This window comes from Chiloscyllium plagiosum, chromosome 1, assembly GCF_004010195.1.
Source record: "Chiloscyllium plagiosum isolate BGI_BamShark_2017 chromosome 1, ASM401019v2, whole genome shotgun sequence".
Classification (NCBI taxonomy): Eukaryota; Metazoa; Chordata; class Chondrichthyes; order Orectolobiformes; family Hemiscylliidae; genus Chiloscyllium; species Chiloscyllium plagiosum.
The window spans coordinates 60804587-60825907 of record NC_057710.1 but is presented as its reverse complement, the minus strand read 5'-3'; the positions used below and the strand labels follow the sequence as shown (position 1 = coordinate 60825907).

Genomic DNA, 21321 nt, shown 5'->3' with positions numbered 1-21321 from the left:
TAGGACCCTGCTGTTTGTGTAATATATAAATGATTTGGAAGAGAATGTAAATTGCCTGATTGGTATGTTTGCAGATGACACACAGATTGGGGGATCTATGGATAATGAGGAGGATAGCCTGAGGATACAGCAGGATATAGATAACCTGGAGACTCGGGTGGAAAAATGGCAGATGGAGGTTTATCCGGGTACATGTGAGGTGATGCATTATGGAAGATCTAATGCAGGAGAGAAGTAATACTAAATGGCAGACCCCTTATTAGCATCAAAATTTAGAGGTATCTCGGCACAGAGATTGCCTGAAAGTGACAACAGAAGCTGGTCAAGAAGTCATTTAGTGTTCTTGTTGTCTTCGGTCAGGGCATAAGGTGTAAACATTGGCGAGTTACGTTGCAGCTGTGTAGAACTTCAGTTCAGCCAGATTTGGAATGCTGTATACAATTTGTCACCACATTACCAGAACGAAGTGGAAACGTTGGAAACGGTACCAAAATAGTTTACAAAATTGAGAGGCATGGATAGAATGGACGGTTGGAGTCTTTTTCCCAATCCAAATGTTGGTTACTAGTGGGCATGCGTTAAGACGAAAGGGGATAAGTTTAAAAGAGATGTGAGGTGCAAGTTTTTTTTTGAAAATGGTGGTAAGTGCCTGGAATGCAGTAGAGGTTATGGAGCTGGATATAGTGCCAATGTTTAAGAAGCATCTTGATAGATGTATGAATAGACAAGAAATAAGGCATTAATTTAATGACTCAATCTCGCCTGATTTCTGGAGAGGAGAATTTCATAGATGAACAGCCCTCTGTGATTTATATCTTTAAAAAAAAAAATTCCTTCCATTTAAAAGGAAAATCCTTTATTCTTCCACTGTATCCCCTAGTTGTACTCTCCACCACAAGAGGAAACATCCTCATGGTATTCCCTCTATCAATGTCATTGTGAGCAACAGTTCTTAGACGAGAGAATAAAATGCCTTTAGTAATTATAGATAAATCTAAATTTTCAGTAAACTGATCTCTAAATGTCAGGAGTGAAACACTTCATGTTGAAACACAAAAAGGTGTTCTCAACGCAACTGCTTCTAACTCCAGTAAAAACGAGCCTAGACTAACCATCTTTCCTCATTATAAGGTATGGAGGTAAATCAATTTATAGATTTTAATTTAAACTTTTTTTTACATTGGGAATCCTTTCTTTTTTTTAATTTCTCATTTACCAAAGGAAAATTGAAAGGAAAAAGGATTGAATTAATAATTCTTTGCAGACAATCTATATTTTCTGTCTGGTTATCTGATCTTGGTATATAGGGAGAAGACTGCAGAAGGATGTCTTTATTGCACAGGAGTGATAACGCATATTTTTCATAGTTAAATGTTCTGAAATATTCAGAAATGTTTTGTTTTATTTCAGATGACTATAATTATGTAGTAAGACTCAGAAATATTACATGGAAAGCTTCAAAATTATTTCAGGGTATGCAGGGAACAGCTAATTATTCCTTTTGTACCCTCGAGGATATGAGGTTTTGTGCTTTTCTTAAAAATTTGTTCAAGGGATGTTGGCATTGCTGGCCCAAAATTTATTGTCCATCTCTAATTAACCAGAGATGCAGTTTAGAATGTGCCACTTTTCTGTGGGCCTTGGGTCACATGTAGGCCAGATCAGGTAAGAGCAGAAAATTTCCTCCCCTAAAGGCCATTAGTGAACCAGATAGCTTTTCACAACATGGTTATGTAATCATTAGACTAGCAATTTTTTATTCCAGCTTTTTATTGAATTCCGATTTCATCATCTGCAGTGGTGAGATCATACCAGTGAGCCCAGAACATTAGCTTGGGTTCTGGCTTCCTCATCCAGGCATAATGCCACAATGCCACCACTTCCCCCAATGATTAAAGGCAATTAAATTGTTTTATTTCTTTTTCACTTGAAGGATGAGGAAGAATCTTTAAATGAAGTTGGTTATGATGATATTGGTGGATGCAGAAAACAGCTTGCTCAGATCAAAGAGATGGTGGAGCTGCCTCTCCGTCATCCTGCCCTTTTCAAAGCGATTGGTGTCAAGGTAAGAGAATCAACATTATTCTTCTTTAATTTCCTTTATTTGATGGTACGTTAAAACGCCTTTTAAAAGAAATTTTCAAAAGTTTACATTTTGTTAAATACATTGAATTCGGTATTACTGAAAAGATAGGCATGTTGCTGAAACTCTGCATTTTGCACTCATCTGGACAAATGCAAGAATCCAAATTTAAACATTTGGAGCATGCATCTGAGATGGAGCAGTATGAGATTGCAGCATAAGTGGCCCATTTAGCCCTCCAAGATTTGTTCTGCAATTTAGTTAGATTACGGCTGATTTTTTTGTTATGAATTCCATATCCTCGACTGAAATCTTTGATTCCTCATGCCCACAATGAAAATTATCTATCTTTGCCTTGTAATTATTCAATTATCCTGCTGCTTTCGCCTTCTGAGGCACAGAGTTCCAAAGTCACATAACTATGGAAAAATTTCCTGTCATTCTGACCTAAAAGACCAACCCTTAATTTTACAAGTGTGCTCTTGTTCTTAACGCCCCACAAGTGTAAACACGCCTTCCACATCTCCTTTGAGAAGACCATTGAGGATCTTTTTTTAAACTTCAAGAAAGTCACCATTGATTTTCTAAACTCCAACGAAATCAAGCCCAGACTGACTATTTTTCCTCAAATCAATCTCTTCTGAGCCTCCTCCAAGACAATTATATCCCTCCATAAATAACCAAAGCTGCGCAACACAAGAGATGTTGTCTCACTGAGCCTTACAATCGTAGCATCCTCATATTTGTGTTCAATCCCTTTCTAGTAAAAGATAGAATTCCAATAGCCACGTTTTAAAAACCTGCTGTATCTGTATTCTTTTTCTGACTTGTGGACCAAACCTAGATTCCTTTACAACTCCAATCTGCAATCATCTTCCATTTAATAATACCATATCTTTTATTTTCTTCCCAATGTGAACAACTTCACATTTTAGCCACTCCATCTACAAGACTTTTTCCAATTCAGTAACCTAGTTGTCCAAATCCTTGTTATGTCATTTGCATAACCGTGTCCTACCTAATTTTGTTTCATCTGCAGATTTAATCCTTTCAGCCCCCATTTCATCATCTGAATCATTGTCAATTGTTTTAAAAGAAAATTGAAGGCTCAGCACTTATTCTTGTGGAACCCTGCCTGCAAAATGTTGATAATTTAAAGTATTGTTTCTGTATACTTAAGCCCAACTTGTCTATGCTGACCAGATTTCCTGAACTGAATGAGTCCCATTTGACTGTGTTTGGCCTATATACCTACTAAACCTTTCCTATCCATTTATCTGTCCAAATGTCTTTTAAATGCTCTAATTGTACTCTCTTCTACCACTTCCTTTGTGCCATCCTCTGTGTGGAAAATGTTGTCCCTCTGGTCTCTCTTTTTTCTCTTCTCTGTCACCTTAAACCTATGCTTTTTAGTTTTGCAGGCCCCTATCTTGGGAAAAAGGCTTTGACTTACTTGCCTTATCTACCACCCAGCCTCTTACCCTCCAGGTTAAAAAATGTCCCAGACTATTCAGTCTTTCCTGATGACTCAAATCTTCTAGTCCCAGTAACATCATTCTAATTTTTTTATTGTACCCTTTCCAGTTTAATAACATCCTTCCTATGGCAGGGTTACGAGAACTGAATGCAGCATTCCAAATGTGGCCTGACCAACATCTTGAACAGTGGTCCTTTTAAGTATAGCAAGGTAGAATGATCAGGTCAAGGCAATATTGTACTCATTTCTATGATAATGAATGATATGCTATCCCTTGAACCACCATAAATGTTTAAGTCCATTCTTTTCGAATACTATAAAGGCACTAAACTAGGTCTCAAATTATGTTTAATTTTACATTTGGTTGATTTAGTTATGCAGCATAAACATGAGGGGGCACAGTGGTTAACATTGCCTCACAGCACCCGGGACCTGGGCTTTATTCCAGGTCATGTTTCCAAAGTTCTGTGTCCTACGTTGTTTGCTGTGACTCCCACTGGACTACAGTTCAGAAGGACTGGAAAGGTTATTTTGTTTTCCTCCACGATTCATGAAATACCTGAAGTCACTTTTAATAATATGTTGTCTTAGCTTTCGAAAATTCGATTTACCTATTGCAAATTTACCATTCAATAACAAGCAAAAGTAAGTGAGCAAATGTGGCTGTTATTGGGGAATGTTACATCAAGAGATGGAATTATAGATTGATGTACACACCAAGGTAGAACAGCATGACACATCATAACTCCTGAGGAGCTATTCACCAATCAGTCATTTTCTGTCAATCACCAGGCATTCCCAGGTACAATTTGATTTGAACCACTGCTTTATTGAAAGTTATCTTGTTCAGAATCTTTCTTTTAAATTTATTCTTTCACTGGCATTGCTGTTAAATCCCAACATTCATCGCCCATCCATGATTGCCTGAGACAAGTGGGTTTTTACGACAATCGGCGCTATTTCCAGCGTTACCATTACTGAGAGTAGTTTCCAATTCCAGCATTACTAATTTAAATTCCACAAGGTGCCAAGGTGAGATGTGGATCCATGTCCCCACAACATTAGCCTGGACCTCTGGGTTACTAATGTAGCAAGATTACTACAAACCCCTTTAGGGATAAAATGATAGAGTCAGAGTTATACAGCACAGAAACAGACCCTTTGGGCCAACTCGTCTGCCCTGAGCAGACATTCTAAACTGATCTGGTCGCATTTGACAGTATTTGGTCAATATCCTTTTAAACCTTTCCTATTCGTGTACCCATCCATATTGTAATTGTACTTGCCATCTCTACCTCTGGCAGCTCGTTCCATACACATCATCTGTGTGAAAATGTTGTCCACAGGTCCCTTTTAAATCTTTCCCCTTTTACCTTAAACCAATGCTCTGTTTTTGGATTCCCCTACCTTAGGGAATAAGACCTTGGTTATTCACTCTATCCATGCCCTGCATGAAGTTATAAAGCTCTATATGGTCACCTGTCAGCCTCTGACACTCCAGGGAAAAACGCCCAGCCTATTCAACCTTTCAATCTACCTCAAACTGTCCAATCCTGGTGACACCCTTGTAAATTTTTTCTGAACCCCACTCAAGTTTAACAAATTTCCCAAAACAGGGAGACCAAAACTGAATGTAGTATTCTGAAAGTGGTCTGTATAGCCACAACGTGATGTTCAGACTCCTAAACTCAATGCAGGGCTTGGATCGGCGCAACATCGAGGGCCCAAGGGCCTGTACTGCGCTGTATTCTTCTATGTTCTATGTTCTATGTTCTATGTATAGCCACAACGTGATGTTCAGACTCCTAAACTCAATGCACTGACCAATAAAGGCAAGTGTGCCAAATGCTGCCTTCACCACCCTGTCTACCTGCAACTCTACTTTGAAGGAACTATGTACCTGCATCCTTGGTCTCTTTGTTTAGCAACACTCCTCAGAGCCCTACCATTGTCTGTTTAGGTCTTGCTCTGGTTTGCCTTATCAAAATGAGTCTTTGGATGTTTTTCAACTGCTGCACGTGTCAGAACAATGTACCTTTTTGACGCAACAAAACACTGGATACTAAAAATCTGAAATAAAAGCAGAAAGATGCTGGAGAAATGTTAAACCTGTTTTTCTCTCTCTCCACAGATGCTTGACATCTGCTGAATTTCTGCAGTATTTCCTGATTTTTATGCTTGTTTGATAACAATACTGAAGTGTTTCTCGTGCTATTAGTTCTAACATAGGAATAGGATAAATCATTCAACTCCTGTCTGAACTAGATTCAATGAAATAACTGCTGATCTGTAATCTATTTCTATCTTTTCCCCCATCCCTTAATACATCTTTCTGGTGAGCAGAAATCTGTCAATATGAAATTTCGAACTGATAACTGATTCAGTTTTCAGCCACTAGTCTTCCATCCATGCTAATATGTTATCCAGTACAGAGTGAGCTCCTACTTTGTGCTATGTCAAAAATTGTTAGTCCATCAAATTCTGCTAATAACTTGGTTAAATCAAAAATATTGATTTCCCTTTCTCAAAATCATGCTGGCTCTTTCCAATTTCCTTGAGTTTTTCCAAGTCCCCAGTTGGAAGCTCCTTGATAATCAATTCTAATATCTTCCAATGACAGATTTCAGATATTGGAGGAAAGCTAGGCGATCCAGCCCATTGAATTTGCTCTGCCATTCAATGAGATACTGGCTCCTCTGATTAACCTCCACACCACTTTCCTTCCTTATCCCCATAATCCTTGATTCTCTCACGGAATAAAAATCTGTCTACCTCAGCCATGAATGCTTCAAGTTAACTGGCATTTAGTTTCTTGTTTTCTGCCTTCCTGAATGGAGGGGTTATATTGCTACTTTCCAGTCAGATGGAGCCTTTCCAGAACGTTGAAAAATGAACACTAACGCATCTCATTAGTGACCTATTTTAAGACCCAAGGATGAACCTCAGGATCCAAGGACTTAACCCAGGACTCCATCAGTTTGCTCAGTACCTCTTGCCTAATAATTATACTTTTGCCAAGTTCCTCTGTTCCTTCAACCTTCTGATTTACAACTATTACTGGAATGTTTTTATGTTCTCTAATGAAGACACAACCAAAATATTTATTCTTTACAACTGCTATTATTTCATTATCTACTTGAAATCTACCATTCTCACTCTCGAGAACCAACAGCCACTTGACTTCCACTTTTCCTTTTCAGCTACCTGTAGAAACTCTTGCTATCTGTTTTTAAATTTCTGGCTAGTTTTCCCTTGGACTATAATTTATTTGTCTTCATTTAGTGCTTAGTGACCCTCAGAAATCATCTGATGTGCCCACACCTTTGTGTAATTATGTGCTGAGTTTAAACCCTGATATTTGACAAATGAGATCTTGATTCCATCAGTCTGTGCCAGATTCAAATACAAGCCCCACCACCGCTTTTAAGCCCCAAGTCAGTAGTATTATGAAATGTTTTTTGTTTTCCTGGATGGGTACAGCTGAGCACTATTTTAAAAGCTTGGTAGTATCTATGACATAGTGTACTATTCACAAATTGTACTGCAGAAATTCACCAAGGCTTCTTTTACAGCACTTCCAAACACCATGATTCCACTACATAGAACATAGAACGTTACAATGCAGTACAGGCCCTTCAGCCCTCGATGTTGCGCCGACCTGTGAAATTAATCTGATGTTCATCTAACCTACACAGTTCCATTATTATCTATATGTATGTCCAATGTCCATTTAAATGCCCTTCATGTTGGCGTGTCTACTACTGTTGCAGGCAAGCTATTCCATGCCACTACTACTCTGAGTGAAGAAACTACACCTCATGTCTGTCCTAAATCTATCACATATCAATTTAAAGCTACGTCCCTTCGTGTTAGCCTTCACCATCTGAGGAAAAAGGCTCTCACTGTCCACCCTATCTAACCCTCAACTATCTTATATGTCTCAATTAAGTCACTTCTCAACCTTCTCCTCTCTAATGAAAACAACCTCTATTCCTTCAGCCTTTCCTCATAAGACCTTTCATCCATACCAGACAGTGTCCTCTGAAATCTCCCCTGGACACTTTAGAAAGCTTCCACATCCTTCCTATAATGCGGTGACCAGAACTGTAAACAATACTCCAGGTGCGGCCTTACCAGTGTCTTGTACAGCTGAAGCATGATCTCGTGGCTCGGAACCTCAATCCCACTACTCATAAATGCTAACACACCATATGTCGTCTTCGTAACCCTGTCAACCTGGTGGCAACTTTCAGGGATTTGTGCATCTAGACACACATCTCTCTGTTCATCTATACTGCCAAGGATTTTACCATTAGCCCAGTACTCTGCATTCCTGTTATTTCTTCCAAAGTGAACTACCTCATATTCTACCTTTTCCACATTAAACTTCTTTGCCACTTCTCAGCTCAGCTCTGCATCTTATCTATGTCCTTCTGTAACCCACAACATCCTTTGGCACTATCGACGACTCTACCTACTTTAGTGTTGTCTGCAAATTTACTAACTCCTCTTTCTACGCCCACATCCACATCATTTATAAAAGTGACAAACAGCAGTGGCCCCAAAACAGATCCTTGCGGCACACCACTGGTAACTGAGTTTCAGGATGAACATTTCCCATCAACCACTGTCCCTGTCGTCTTTCAGCTAGCCAATTTCTGATCCAAACCACTAAATCACCTTCAACCTTATCAAACATCTTACTGAAGTCCATATGCACCACATCAACCGTTCAACCTTTATCCACCTGTTTTGTCACCTTCTTGAAGAACTCAAAAAATTAGTGAGGCACAACCTACCCTTCACAAAACTGTTGACTATCCCTAATCAAATTATTACCTTTCAGATAATTAAAAATCCTACCTCTTATAACCTTTTCTAACACCTTACCCACAACCAAAGTAAAGCTTGCTGGCCTGTAATTACCAAGTTGTCCCAACTCCCCTCCTTAAACAAAGGAACAACATTTGCTATCCTCCCATTTTCTGGCACTACCCCTGTCGACAATGATGATATAAAAACCGAAGCCAAAGGCTCTGCTGTCTCCTCCCTGGCTTCCTTGAGAATCCTAGGATAAATTCCATTCTATTCAGGGGTTTTTCTATTTTCAGATCTTCCAAAATTGCTAAAATCCCCTCTTTGTCAACCTCAGTTCCATCTGATCTTGTAACCTGTATCTCTGTATTCTCACTAACATTACCCATTTCCAATGTGAATACTGATGAAAAGTATTCATTAAGCATTTCCCCTATGTCCTCAGATTCCACACACAACTTCTCACTGCTGACTTTGATTGGCCCGAATCTTACTCCAGTCATTCTTTTATTCCTGATACACCTATAGAAGGCCTTGGGGTTTTCCTTGATGCTATCTGCCAACAACTTCTCATGTCCACTCCTGGCTCTTCTTTGCCCTTGCCAACATAGATGGTAGGGATTGCGGATTTGGAAGGTGCTATCTGAGGAACTTTGAATGTCTGCAATGTGTCTTGTCGATGATATGTACTGCGCTACTCATTGTTAGCAATCGTGGGATTAAGTGTGGATGTGATGCCAGTCAAGTGGGCTTCTTTGTCTTGGGTGGTATAAAGTTATTTCAACTTGTTGCAGCTTTGTTCATCCAGACATGTGGGTAGTATTACATCACATTCCTGATCTGTGCCTTGCAGATGATGCACAGGTTTTCTGGGGGGTGAGATTCAGGTGAGTTGTGTGTTGTGGGACTCTTGGCCTCTGACCTGCCCTTGTAACCATGGTATTTATATGGCTGGTGCAGTTCAATTTCTGGTCATGTGTAACCCCAGAATGTTGTTAGCCTTATCCATATCCAAATAATACATAGAAGAGGCAGCATTTTATTTGTCCCTAGTTATAGGGGCAAATTATTTCAGTCGAGGATAGATACTGCACATGGCATTCATTTGTAAAGAATAAATATTAGTTTTCTCATGTTTATGTTCTCTCTTTTTCTCTCTCTCTCTTCTCTCCTTCCCCCAATAGCCACCACGTGGTATCCTGTTGTATGGCCCCCCTGGTACTGGCAAGACTCTGATAGCACGTGCTGTTGCAAATGAAACTGGCGCGTTTTTCTTCCTTATAAATGGTAAGGTACGATTTTCTATTCAGGTTAAAATCATAAATATTGATCTGTGTTGAAGGGATAAAGTGCTATGTCTTTGGACTCAAAATGATGCCTAGATTCTAGATGATAGAAATTGTTTGCTTGCATTTACTTGTTATGGGGTATATGTGCCAGTGTTATGAAGTTGGGAGTCAATTGGTTTAAACGTGATGAAGCATAGTGCTTTGTGTAATGCAGTATTGTTTTGCTAAGTGTAAACTTGCATGAAGTTTTCTTAGAAAGAATGATAAGTCAGCAAGGAATTAATGATTGATTATATCTGAAACACAACTGAAACTGAAGAGTAGTTGAAGATTTCATTAAATGCATGTTATGTGCACTTCAGGAGTGATATCCAGAGGCAAGGTGGTAAGAAACAAATGTATTATTTGAGATTTAATTTTGTAGTCTTATTTTTCATATTGTGTTGTATTGATCCTCCTCTTTGTCTCCCCCATCCCTCAGTTTCCTATTAGTATTCTCATTTTTATATCAACTGCTACGTTGTTTACAATATTTTTAAACTTTAAAACTTTTTTAAACATTTTAAACTCTGCCTTTGTGTTGAGTAGGTATTTGATATCTACCCCAGTTTTATTTCTGCATCGGTGAGATTGTCACCAGTGACTGGAAATGTAAATTTTTAACTCGCCAATCTCAAAAATTACCTTCATATTTTCCTGCATTTGTAGCAATGTACTTATGAAGTGTATGGTAGCAGCCTGGCTATTTTTATCTAACGATTTAGTAGTGCCTTCAATCAGTTTGTTCAGCTATAGCTATTTAGTAAAATATTATGTGGCATAATTATTGGAGCTTTAATGATCTAATAATATCTTCCTGCACGTTGGTGGAATCTGTATGGACTTCACCGCAATTGTGACAGATACCTTCAGACTTCCCACTGCAACCTTTCTCTGACAAGATTTTATCAAGTGTTCTTTCTCAGGAGGAATTATTTCAGGTTTTGTGGATAATATCATTGTGCATTTGTCTCAGTTACCAAACTTGTAATCAGCAGAGTAATGTGTTGGACCCAGTGAACTTTGAAGGAGTCAGTGTTGGAGACAAAAGCTGAAAAATGTGTTGCTGGAAAAGCGCAGCAGGTCAGGCAGCATCAAAGGAGCAGGAGAATCGACGTTCCTGAAGAAGGGCTTATGCCCAAAACGTCGATTCTCCTCCTTTGATGCTGCCTGACCTCTGCGCTTTTCCAGCAACACATTTTTCAGCTCTGATCTCCAGCATCTGCAGTCCTCGCTTTCTTCCAGTGTTGGAGACAGTCCGCTTAATTCTGTCTAATTCAAAAGCTGACTAAATTCTTGAGCATATTTAAAATTATGACACTGGCATGAAGCTTGAGTGCTCTGTAATGCTCTGCTCTAAATCAAAATAGTTCAATTTCTACTCTGCTGCAAGTATTGTGGGAAAGTGGATGTGGAACATGAGATCAAATTTGGCTAAGAATCCTCTGTCATCCAGTGGCCTACTCGCATTGAAATTACTATTGAAATTGCTGTGATTTCTTTCCTCAGATGCTGCCAGACCTGCTGAGCTTTTCCATCAACTTCTGTTTTTGTTTTAGGCTTTCCTATTGATTGGAGTCTTAATTTCCATACACTCAGTTCTGCTATAATGTGTGTTTCTTCAACATGAATTGGCTTTAACATGATTGAAGAAATTAGATTGTTCTTTGTAGAACACAAACTTTCCTTACCTGTATTGGCTATAATGTGATTCCGGTCCCAATTAGTTTAAATGGTGTGGCTTTTGTGCGATTCTCCTATAACGTGAGATTGCATGAGAATGGAACTGTCATGTTACATCAGAATCAACTGTATTTGATTGCAACATGGGAAAGATGTGATCCAGATTTGTTGTTTGCTTTAAAGGGGTATTTGGAGTGATTAGCAATGTACCCTCATATCACTCACTGGTGATCTCTGTTTTAAAAATGCAGTCGTGAAGATACCAATGGTGTTCAATTATTTGTTTGCTTGAATAAATTCTTGAAATTTATTCAAGCAAAAGAACTGCAAAAAGAGTCTCTAACAATAGTGCAGAGGACCATTTAGTAGCTAGTCATCGTTGTACAGTTTCACTGTTGATGAAGAAAATGTTAAATAAATGTTTGTTTTAAATATATGCTAACTACAAAGATTTTTTTAATAGGACCTGAGATAATGAGCAAACTTGCAGGAGAATCTGAGAGCAATCTGAGAAAAGCATTTGAAGAGGCTGAGAAAAATGCTCCTGCAATAATTTTTATTGATGAATTGGATGCCATTGCTCCAAAGAGAGAGAAGGTATGTTCTAAATGTAATCAACTATATCTCTTAAATATTTTATCATTAAACATAGGAGCAGGAGGAGGCCATTCATCACGCTCATGGCTGATCATCGAACTCAATAGCCTAATCCTGCTTTCTCCCCATAACCTTTTGATCCAGTTCGCCCCAAGTGCTATATCTAGCCACCTCTTGAATACCTTCAATGTTTTGGCATCAACAATTCCTGTGGTAACAAATTCCACGGGCTCACCACTCTTTGGGTGCAGAAATATCTCCTCATCTCCATCCTAAATGGTCCACTCAAATCCTCCGATTGTGACCCCTGGTTCTGGACACACCCACAATCGGGGACATCCTCCCTGCATCTACCCTATCTAGTTCTGTTAGAATTTTATAAGTCTCTGAGATTCCGCCATCCCCAGAATGGCTTCAGTTTGAGTGTCTTCTGAAAATTCACGATCTTCATCTTCAAATTGTTTTAAATTTTCTATTGACATTTTTAAATAACATTTGCTGTCCCTTATTACTTGACTAATATTACTGCTATTCTCCAGTGTTGGAACTTTGTCACATTGACTTTATAAATGAAAGTATTGTATATAGCATGTATTGTGTTTTCCTTAATCTCAAATAAATTTGTTAAACTGCCTCCAGTTGGATTGTTTGATCTCACCCACTTATTGCCAGGCCATAAATGAGGTTTCTCGTTCTCTTGAAGAAATCTTATTTATGGATGTTGTTTGAGGGATATGTATGAGTTATTAAGAATACTGATTAGCATGAGGTTGATTTCTTCTATCTAGTTAACATATCATGAGAAAAAATAACCCTTTTGAAGTTGAATCACTTTCTTAGTATTGGAATGTAGTCAGCCCTCAATATGTGCTCAGGTTTTTGAAGTTTGACTTGGATGACAGTTAGATCACCAAGCAGTAGTTCAATTGAACATTCTTAAATCTTATTTTGTTGGGCGCAAGAACCTTGGCACAATTTGTTTAACTTGCATTTTCTGATCTTTCCATTGCTGTCATCCAATATTAGAATGGCACCAGCATCTCTCAAGCTGTTGGTGATTGCTGACCAATTTGTGGTGTCCCACTTCCCAAAATTGTTTACTTCATTTCCGACAAAATTGCTTCAGGTAATGTCATGGAACCCCAAATAGTGGGTTGAAGGTTTTGTTGTAGGGAAATAGGGAGGAAGTTGTTGTAAGTAAAGGAGAAGGGAGGCAATATGGCTAAAGTTGTGGACGCTTAAGACTAAATTTTTCCCATTGCTTGTTACTCCTCTTCTCCCATGGTAGTTGCTCATTAAGCCACTATAAACTGTCCCCAGCAGCTTGTCACCCAGTTTCCACTGCCTATTTTCTGTAACCTCCTTGGAGCCAAATAATTTTGTTTCCCATCCTAACTGTATTCCTTTCTCTTGTGCTTTGTGCACAATATGCTTTTGCTTGTTGTAATATACTGTAAGAGTCTGATTCCACTGATAGTTTGCTGCTATCACTGCATGAAGTTTATTACTCTGAATTTTTTTTATCATTTCCTGTATCCTCAACCCAAGCTGCAGACAAAAGCTTTAAGGCACAGTCCATCACCACCCACCAATCTGATTATTTTTCATTCTAACATTGTTTCCTACCTTGCAGTGTTTTTAAAATCTATGCTGCATGCCTCTCAATTACATCAGTTTTTGTAAGGCTATTTGTCCTGTCACCAAACTTTCCATTGAATGAGTTTAAGTTCCCTTTGCCCATTGTTTACTGGATGGCCCAAACTGATGTTGGATAACTTATTTGTCCATTTTTTGCAAATTTCTTACCGTTGCAGACTCATGGCGAAGTGGAACGTCGTATTGTGTCACAGTTGCTCACTTTGATGGATGGTTTGAAACAACGGGCTCATGTGATTGTTATGGCAGCTACAAATCGACCAAATAGCATTGATCCTGCCCTTAGACGGTTTGGTAGGTTGAAACTTCCATTTATGTGGATAAAGTGCGTATCTATGTGTATTCATGCAGAGTAATTACTTGATTATTTGACCTACAGGCCGATTTGACAGAGAAGTGGATATTGGCATTCCTGATGCTACAGGTCGACTGGAAATCCTACAGATTCACACAAAGAACATGAAGTTGGCAGATGATGTAGACCTTGAACAGGTTTGTTGTTGTAAAAGGAAATGCTGTTGTTAAGAGCTCAGCAATGTAGTAACTGCTTTAATTATTTGATTTTCAACAATGTAGCATAATGACAAACTAGAAATAGCTTAATATTTAGATTGTTTCTGCAGTCACAAAGTTTGGTTCCTTGTGAATGGCAATGGCCGAGTGGTATTATCGCTAGACAATCAATCAAGAAATCCTTGTAATGTTCTGAGGAACCAAGTTCATATCCTGCCATCACAGATGGTAGAATTTGAATTCAGTTTAAATCTGGGATTAGGAATCTAATGGTAACCATGAAGCGATTTGTTGATCGATGAGAAAACCTATCTGTTTCATCTAATGCCCTTTGAGATGTCCTTACCTGGTCTAGCTTGCATGTGACTTGAAATCCATAGTAGCATAGTTGATTCTTAACTGTCCAGTGGGCAATTAGGAGTGGGCAGTAAATGCTATTCTAATGAATGATGCCAACATCCCAATGAATGAGTGCAAAAAAGAATTATTAAAAGTCTCAAAGTCTTGGACTTGATTTGGAATAAAGATTGAATGTATAATGCATGAAGTCACAAATAACATATGAATATGAAACATATTAGAAAATATTGCAGGATAATTGTTCTCCTAGTTGATTGCTTGGGCCATACCTTTTTTTAAATGTATGATGTGATTTGGTAAATGTTACTAATTTTGTTTCCATTGTTCACTTTGTCCAGTAAGGGTAACCACAGACAGGGCTCATAGATATTTACGAAAGAAAGTACTGAGAAAGGAGATAATGTCAAGACAAGTTTAATTGAATGCAGAGAAAATTATTTGATTAATTAGGACACTTATTGAACTACATTGATTATCACTGGCTCTGAGATGGTGGAGAAAAGAAGGGGTAAAAATGGTCAGAGTAATGTAGCTGTAGATAAGATCACAATAAAGTGATGAGCAATATTACAGGAAAAGGAGAAGCAGAGACTGCAACTTTGACAGAATGGAATAAATTTTGCTGATTAATGGGGCTGAAGAACCAGTGGTCTTGGGGAAGTGGGAATGTGATCATTGGGTCTGTGGAGGAAGAAAACAGTGGAGTGGCAAAGATCAAAATGAAGAAGGGGACGGGGATGTCAGAGAAATTGAGGAAGACGTTTAAAAGTTTTTAAAGTGCATAGTTGAATGAATGTCAGACGTCTTATTGAACGCAATTGCGTGAATTGAGAGGTTTTTGAAGGAAATTTCAAGTTACTCAAATGATGAACTAAATTAATTTTGTCACAGACCAATGGTTATTAGATTAGATTCGATTCCATATAGCGTGGAAACAGTGGAGTGGCAGTTCGGCCCAACAAGTCCAAGAGTAACCCACCCAGGCTCATTTCGCTACGTTTAGCTCTGACTAATGCACCTAACACGATGGGCAATTTAGCATGGCCAATTCACCTGATAGGCACGTCTTTGGACTGTGGGAGGAAGCCCGTGCAGACACTGGGAGAATGTGCAAACTCCACACAGAAGTTGCCCGAGTCCGGAATTGAACCCGGGTCCCTGGTGCAGTGAGACAGCAGTGCTAACCACTGAGCCATTGTGCCGTTATAATCATTAGAACAACTTTTGTGCAAAGTAAGTTGAAATGAAGAGTGTCTATATGCACTTTTTCAGATGTTCAACTTCCTGAGTGTGCATAACCAATTAAGATCAAGTCTTTAGGGGGAACTCACTGGGTGGACAATTCTGATGCATAGATTAGTTCAATTCTGGTTTTGAAATTTATCTATCTTGTTTAAATATTCTGATTGTGAGTTAATGTCTAAATTTATAATGGCAACTGTCTAACAAACAACTGCCATGGTTTCTGGTGCATTTCGTATCTCAGTAAACCTTAAGTTTTTAAACAAAAAAGCCTCCTTATATTGTTTTGGTTGTGTGGGTGTACTTAATTAACCAGTATTTGCATCCATCAGTTTTTTTTAATTTTAAAATTTTAATTCTCTCATTTATCATGGAAGTTACCCCAGTTTTTTTAATTCTCTTATAATTCAAACATCTCATTTCTCTTATGCAGTACCTGTATATTATACTTCACAACTTCAAAATTTGAAACCTGTTTGAAGCTAATGTATGATATGCATTTTATTTGTTGACCAAGATTGGGATTCGCATATTCAAGGATAATTGTCATCTGGGAAGGATAGGAAAACAATAGAATGGGATAACACCCTTAAGGGATGTCATCGGTGTGTAAAATCAGTTTGTGCGGAGCTACGAAACTGCAAGCAACAGCAAATATTGCTGGTAAATGTTTATAGACTGCCAAACAATAGTGGTAATGTGGACATGTCTTAATCAAGAAATTAAAGGTGCATGTAACATGGGTCATGTAATAATGGTTGGTGACTTCAATTTACAGATAGACTGGGTAAACCTAATCAACACTCACCATGCTGTGGAGAATGAATTCCTGAACTATGTACAAGATGCTTTTCTGGAGCAGTGCATTGAAGAATTAACTGGGGCAATTGAGCTGTTTTAGATTTAGTAAAGTGTAATGTACAAAGGCTAATTAATAACCTTACTTTAAAGGAGTCTTTGGGAAATAGTGACCATAATATAATAAGGATTTACGTTAAACTTGAGAGTGAAATTATGCATGCTGAAATTCGGGTATTAAATCTGAACAAAGGAAACTGAAGGTACAAGGGCCAATAAATCTTTTTCTACAGGCTGTACAGGCAGATCATAGTAAGCAAGGATGTACACATTGAAAAGACTTAGAGCTATACAGGTTACATTGTATAGGTTGTGTGCTTGGTGAGATCAGTGTTAGCAAGACCAGCATTATTTGAGGCTAGAGAGTCCAGTCATCAGTCTAATAATGGCCAGGACGAAGCTGTTCCCGAACCTGCTGGTGCATGCATTCAAGATTCTGTATCTTAAATGAGTTCATGGATGGAAGTTTTGGCTTCTGTGATTGCCTGTCTGGGCTGTGCACCATCACCCTGTGTAGTTTCTTAAGGTCCTGGGCAGAGCAGTTACCATACCTGTTATGCACCCGGACAGTGTGCTTTCAGTGGTGCATCTGTGGAAGTTGGTGAGGGTCCTCATGGGCATGCCAAATTTCCAGAGCAGTCTGAGGGAGAAGAGGTGGTGGTGTGCTGTTTTGACTGCTGCATCTACCTGGGAAGTCCAGGACAAGTCAGTTATCATCAATCTGAGGAACTTCATCCCCTCAACCTCAGTTCCGTTGATGTAGATGGGCGCGCATTCTCCTTCCTGAAGTCAGTTCTTTAGTTTTGCTGATGTTGAGAGAGATTGTTCTCATTGCACCATGTCACCAAGCCGTCTATCTCTCCTCTATTTTGGCCTGTTTGTCCTACTACAGTGGTATCGTCAGCGAACTTGTAGATGGCGTTCGTTCAGAATTTGGCAAGGACAGTCATGGGTGTATAGGAGTACAGTAGGGGGCTGAGAGCACATCCATGGGGGGCTCCAGTGTTGTTGTGGAGCATGTACAGTTGTCTTTCTTCAATGATTGCGGTCTATAGGTCAGAAAGCTGAGGATCCATTTGCAGAGGGCAGAGCTGAGTCCAAGGTCATAGATATTTAGAAAAGTCTGGAGGGGATAATGGTGTTAAAGTTGGAGCTGTGGTCAGTGAGCAGGAGTCTGATGTGGGTGTCTTTGTTGCCCAGATGTTCCAGGGATGAGTACAGAGCTAGGGATGTATCATCTGCTATGGACCTGTTATGTCAATAGGCAAATTGCAGGCGATCAAGGCAGGGTGGGAGACGAGTTGATGTGGGCCATGACCAGCACCTCGAAGCACTTCATGATTATTGACGTCAGAGCATGTGCTTTCTTCAATCTCAGGGTACTGAACCTTTGGAATTCTCTACAGAGATCTATGGGAGGTAAATAATTCACTTTTAAAAATTCATTTGTGAGTTGTGGGCGCTGCTAGCTGGTCAGCATTTACTGCCCATCCCTAGCTGCCCTTGAGAAGGTGGTTGTGAGCTGCTGCCTTCAACCACTGCAGTCCACCTCCTGTGGGTTGACCCACGATGCTGGGAGGGAGGGAATTCTGGGATTTTGACCCAGCGACCTTGAAGGAACGACTATATATTTCCAAGTCAAGGTAGTGGGCTAGATGGGGATCTTGCAGGTTGTGATGTTCCCATATATCTGTTGCCCTTGTCCTTGTAGATGGAAGTGATTATAGGCTTGGAAGGTGCTATCTGAGGATCTTTGGTGAATTTCTGCCATGCATATTGTAGATAATACTGCTGCTACTGAGTGTCAGTGGTGGAGGGAGGGGATCCTTGTAGAGGTCGTATTAGTAACTGGGGTTGCTTTGTCCTGGATAACGTCAAGCTGCTTGAGTACTGTTGGAGCTGCACTCATCCAGGCAGATGGGGAGCATTTGTAGATGGTGGTCAGACTTTGGACAGTCAGAAGATGTGTTACTCGTTACAGTATTCCTAGCCTTTAACCTGCACTTATAGCCACTGTTTGTGGTGAACCCAGTTGAGTTTCTGCTCAATGATAATCCCACCCCCCCCAAAAAAAGGGTGTCGATAGTAGGGGATTGAGTGATGGTAACACCGTTGAATGCCAAAGGGTCGTGGTTAGATTGTCTATCTGTTATTGGAGATCCTCAGCCTAACATTTGTGCAGTATGCACGTTACTTGCCACTTGTCACCCAAGCCTGGATATTGTCCAGATCTTGTTGCATTTGAGCATGGACTGCTTCAGTATCTGAGGACCCGCAAATGGGGCTGAACATTGTGCATTCTTTGGCAAACATCCATATGTCTGATCTTATGATGGAGGGAAGGTCATTGATGGAGCACCTGGGTTGGGCTAGGACATTCCCTGAGGAACTCCTGCAAAGTTGTCCTGGAGCTGAGATGACTGATTTTCAGCAACCATAACTTTCTTCCTGTGTGTCAGGTATGAATCCAACCACCAGTGAGTTTTCCCCCGATACCTATTGATTTCAGTTTTGCTTGGGCTCCTTGATGCTACACTTAGTTGAATGCAGCCTTTATGTCAAGGGCTGTTACTCTTATCTCACCTCTGGAATTGAGCTGTTTAGAATATGTTTGAACGAAGGCTGCAGTGAGGTCAGGAGCTGAGTGGCCCTCGTGGAACCCAAACTGGATGTCATTGACCAGGTGCTGCTTGATAGCACTATTGATAACACCTTCCATCTCTTTATTGATGATCGAGAGGGTCTAATGGTGTGGTAATTGACTGGGTTGGATTTGTACTGTTTTTTATGTACAGGACATACCTGGGCTATTTTCCAGTATTGTAACGATACTGGAACAGCCTGGTTAGGGAGTGGCAAATACTGGAGCACATGTCTTTAGTACTATTGTGGGAATGTTGTCAGGGCCCATAGCATTTGTAGTATCCAGTGCCTCCAACCACTTTTGAGTTCATTCCAAAGTGGAATGAATCTAATTGGCTGAAGACAGGTATCTGTAATGCTGGAGACCACTGGAGCAGGTTAAAATGTGTCAACCACTTGGCACTTCTGGCTGTAGATTGCTGTGAATGCTTCAGCCTTATCCTTTGCACTGCTGTGCTGGGCTCTACCATCATTGAGGATGGGGATATTTGTGGAGCAGCCGCTTCATCCAGTGAGTTGTTTAATCATCTACCACCATTCATGACTGGATGTGACAGGATTGCAGAGCTTCGATCTGATCCATTGGTTGTGGGATGGCTTACCTCTGTCTGTTACTTGCTGCTTATGCTGTATGGCATGCAAATAGTCATGTTTGGTGGATTCACCAGGTTAACACCTTACCTTTAGGTATGTGTGGTGCTGCTCTTGACATGCCCTCCTGCACTGTCCATTGAGTCAGAATTGATCTCCAGGCTTGATGGTAATTGTTGAATAGGGAATATGCCAGGCCATGAGATCACAGATTTTGCTGCATTAACAATTCTGTTAATGGCCCACAGTGTCTCATGGTTTCCCAGTGTTGAGTTGCTTGAACCCTGTACTGTTTAACTTGGTGATGGTGTGGCATAACAATAGAAATTATTCTGTGTGAAGGCAGAATTTCTTCTCTATAAGGTCTATGTCGTGGTTGCTTTTAACAATACTGTCATGGGCAGGTGCATCTGTAGCTGCCAAATCGGTTAGGATGAGTTCAAGTATGTTTTTCCCTCTTGTTGGTTACCCTCACCGCCTGCCGCAGACCTAGTCTAGCAGCTGTGTCGTTTAGGACCAGATCAGCTTAATCAGTAGTACTGCTGCTTTGGCACTTTTGGTGGCATTTTGTGCCCTTGTTAACTTCAGTGCTTCCTCTAAGTGTTGCTCAACATTGAGAAGAACCAATCATCAGCTGAGGGAGGATGATACATGGTAACCAGCAGGAAATTTCCTTGCACATTTTAAACTTGGCCTCAAGACTTCATGGCGTTCAGAGTCAATGTTGAGGACTCCCATGACGACTCCCTCCTGGCTGTATATCACTGTGCCACCACTTCTGCTGGGTCTGTCCTGGTGGACAGGACATATCTAAGTGGTAGATTGTCATACTCTCAGAATCATTCCTTTCCTTTCAGTGTCAGATTGTTGCTTGACTAGTCTCTGAGACAGCTCTCCCAAGTTTGGCACTAGCTCCCTGATGTTGTTAAGGAGGACTTTGCAAGGTTGAACAGGCTGTTTCTGCAATTGTTAATGCCGGCACCTAGGTGATTTGTCTGGATTCATTTCATACAGAGCGGTTGATACAGCTGAATGGCTTGCTGGCCCATTTCAGAGGGCAATTGAGAGTCAACCACATTGCTGTGCATCACGTAGGCCAGACTAGGTTAGGATGGTAGATTTCCTTCCCTGAAGGACATTAGTGAGCCAGATGGGTTTTCTGTCATCAGGTTCTTAATTCCAGATTTTCTTTTTATTATTGAACTCAAATTCCTCCATCTGACATGGCAGGCTTTGAACCTTGAATATTAGCTGAGTTTCTGGATTCACAGTCTACCAATAATGCCACTAGGCCATCGTCTTCCCAATAATTGAGCATGTTCAAGGCAGAAATTAATGGGCTTCTGGATATTACTGAACTCATGAGTTATGTACAAAGTGTGGGTGAGTGATATTGAGTTAATGATTGATCATGATCTAATTGAATGGTAGAACTGACTCGATGGGCCAAATGGTCAGCTCCTCCTCTTATGTTC

The 21321-nt window shown here is 40.0% G+C and overlaps 1 protein-coding gene across 1 annotated transcript in view; it reads left to right on the top strand.

Moving 5' to 3' along the window:
- LOC122548897 (valosin containing protein) overlaps positions 1-21321 on the top strand; it is a 78526-nt gene that overhangs the window by 24868 nt on the left and 32337 nt on the right. The window contains exons 6-10 of the mRNA XM_043687839.1: positions 1934-2065; positions 9560-9662; positions 11850-11983; positions 13798-13933; positions 14019-14131. Coding sequence (XP_043543774.1) covers positions 1934-2065; positions 9560-9662; positions 11850-11983; positions 13798-13933; positions 14019-14131 — 618 coding nt within the window. The remainder of the gene's footprint in view (positions 1-1933; positions 2066-9559; positions 9663-11849; positions 11984-13797; positions 13934-14018; positions 14132-21321) is intronic.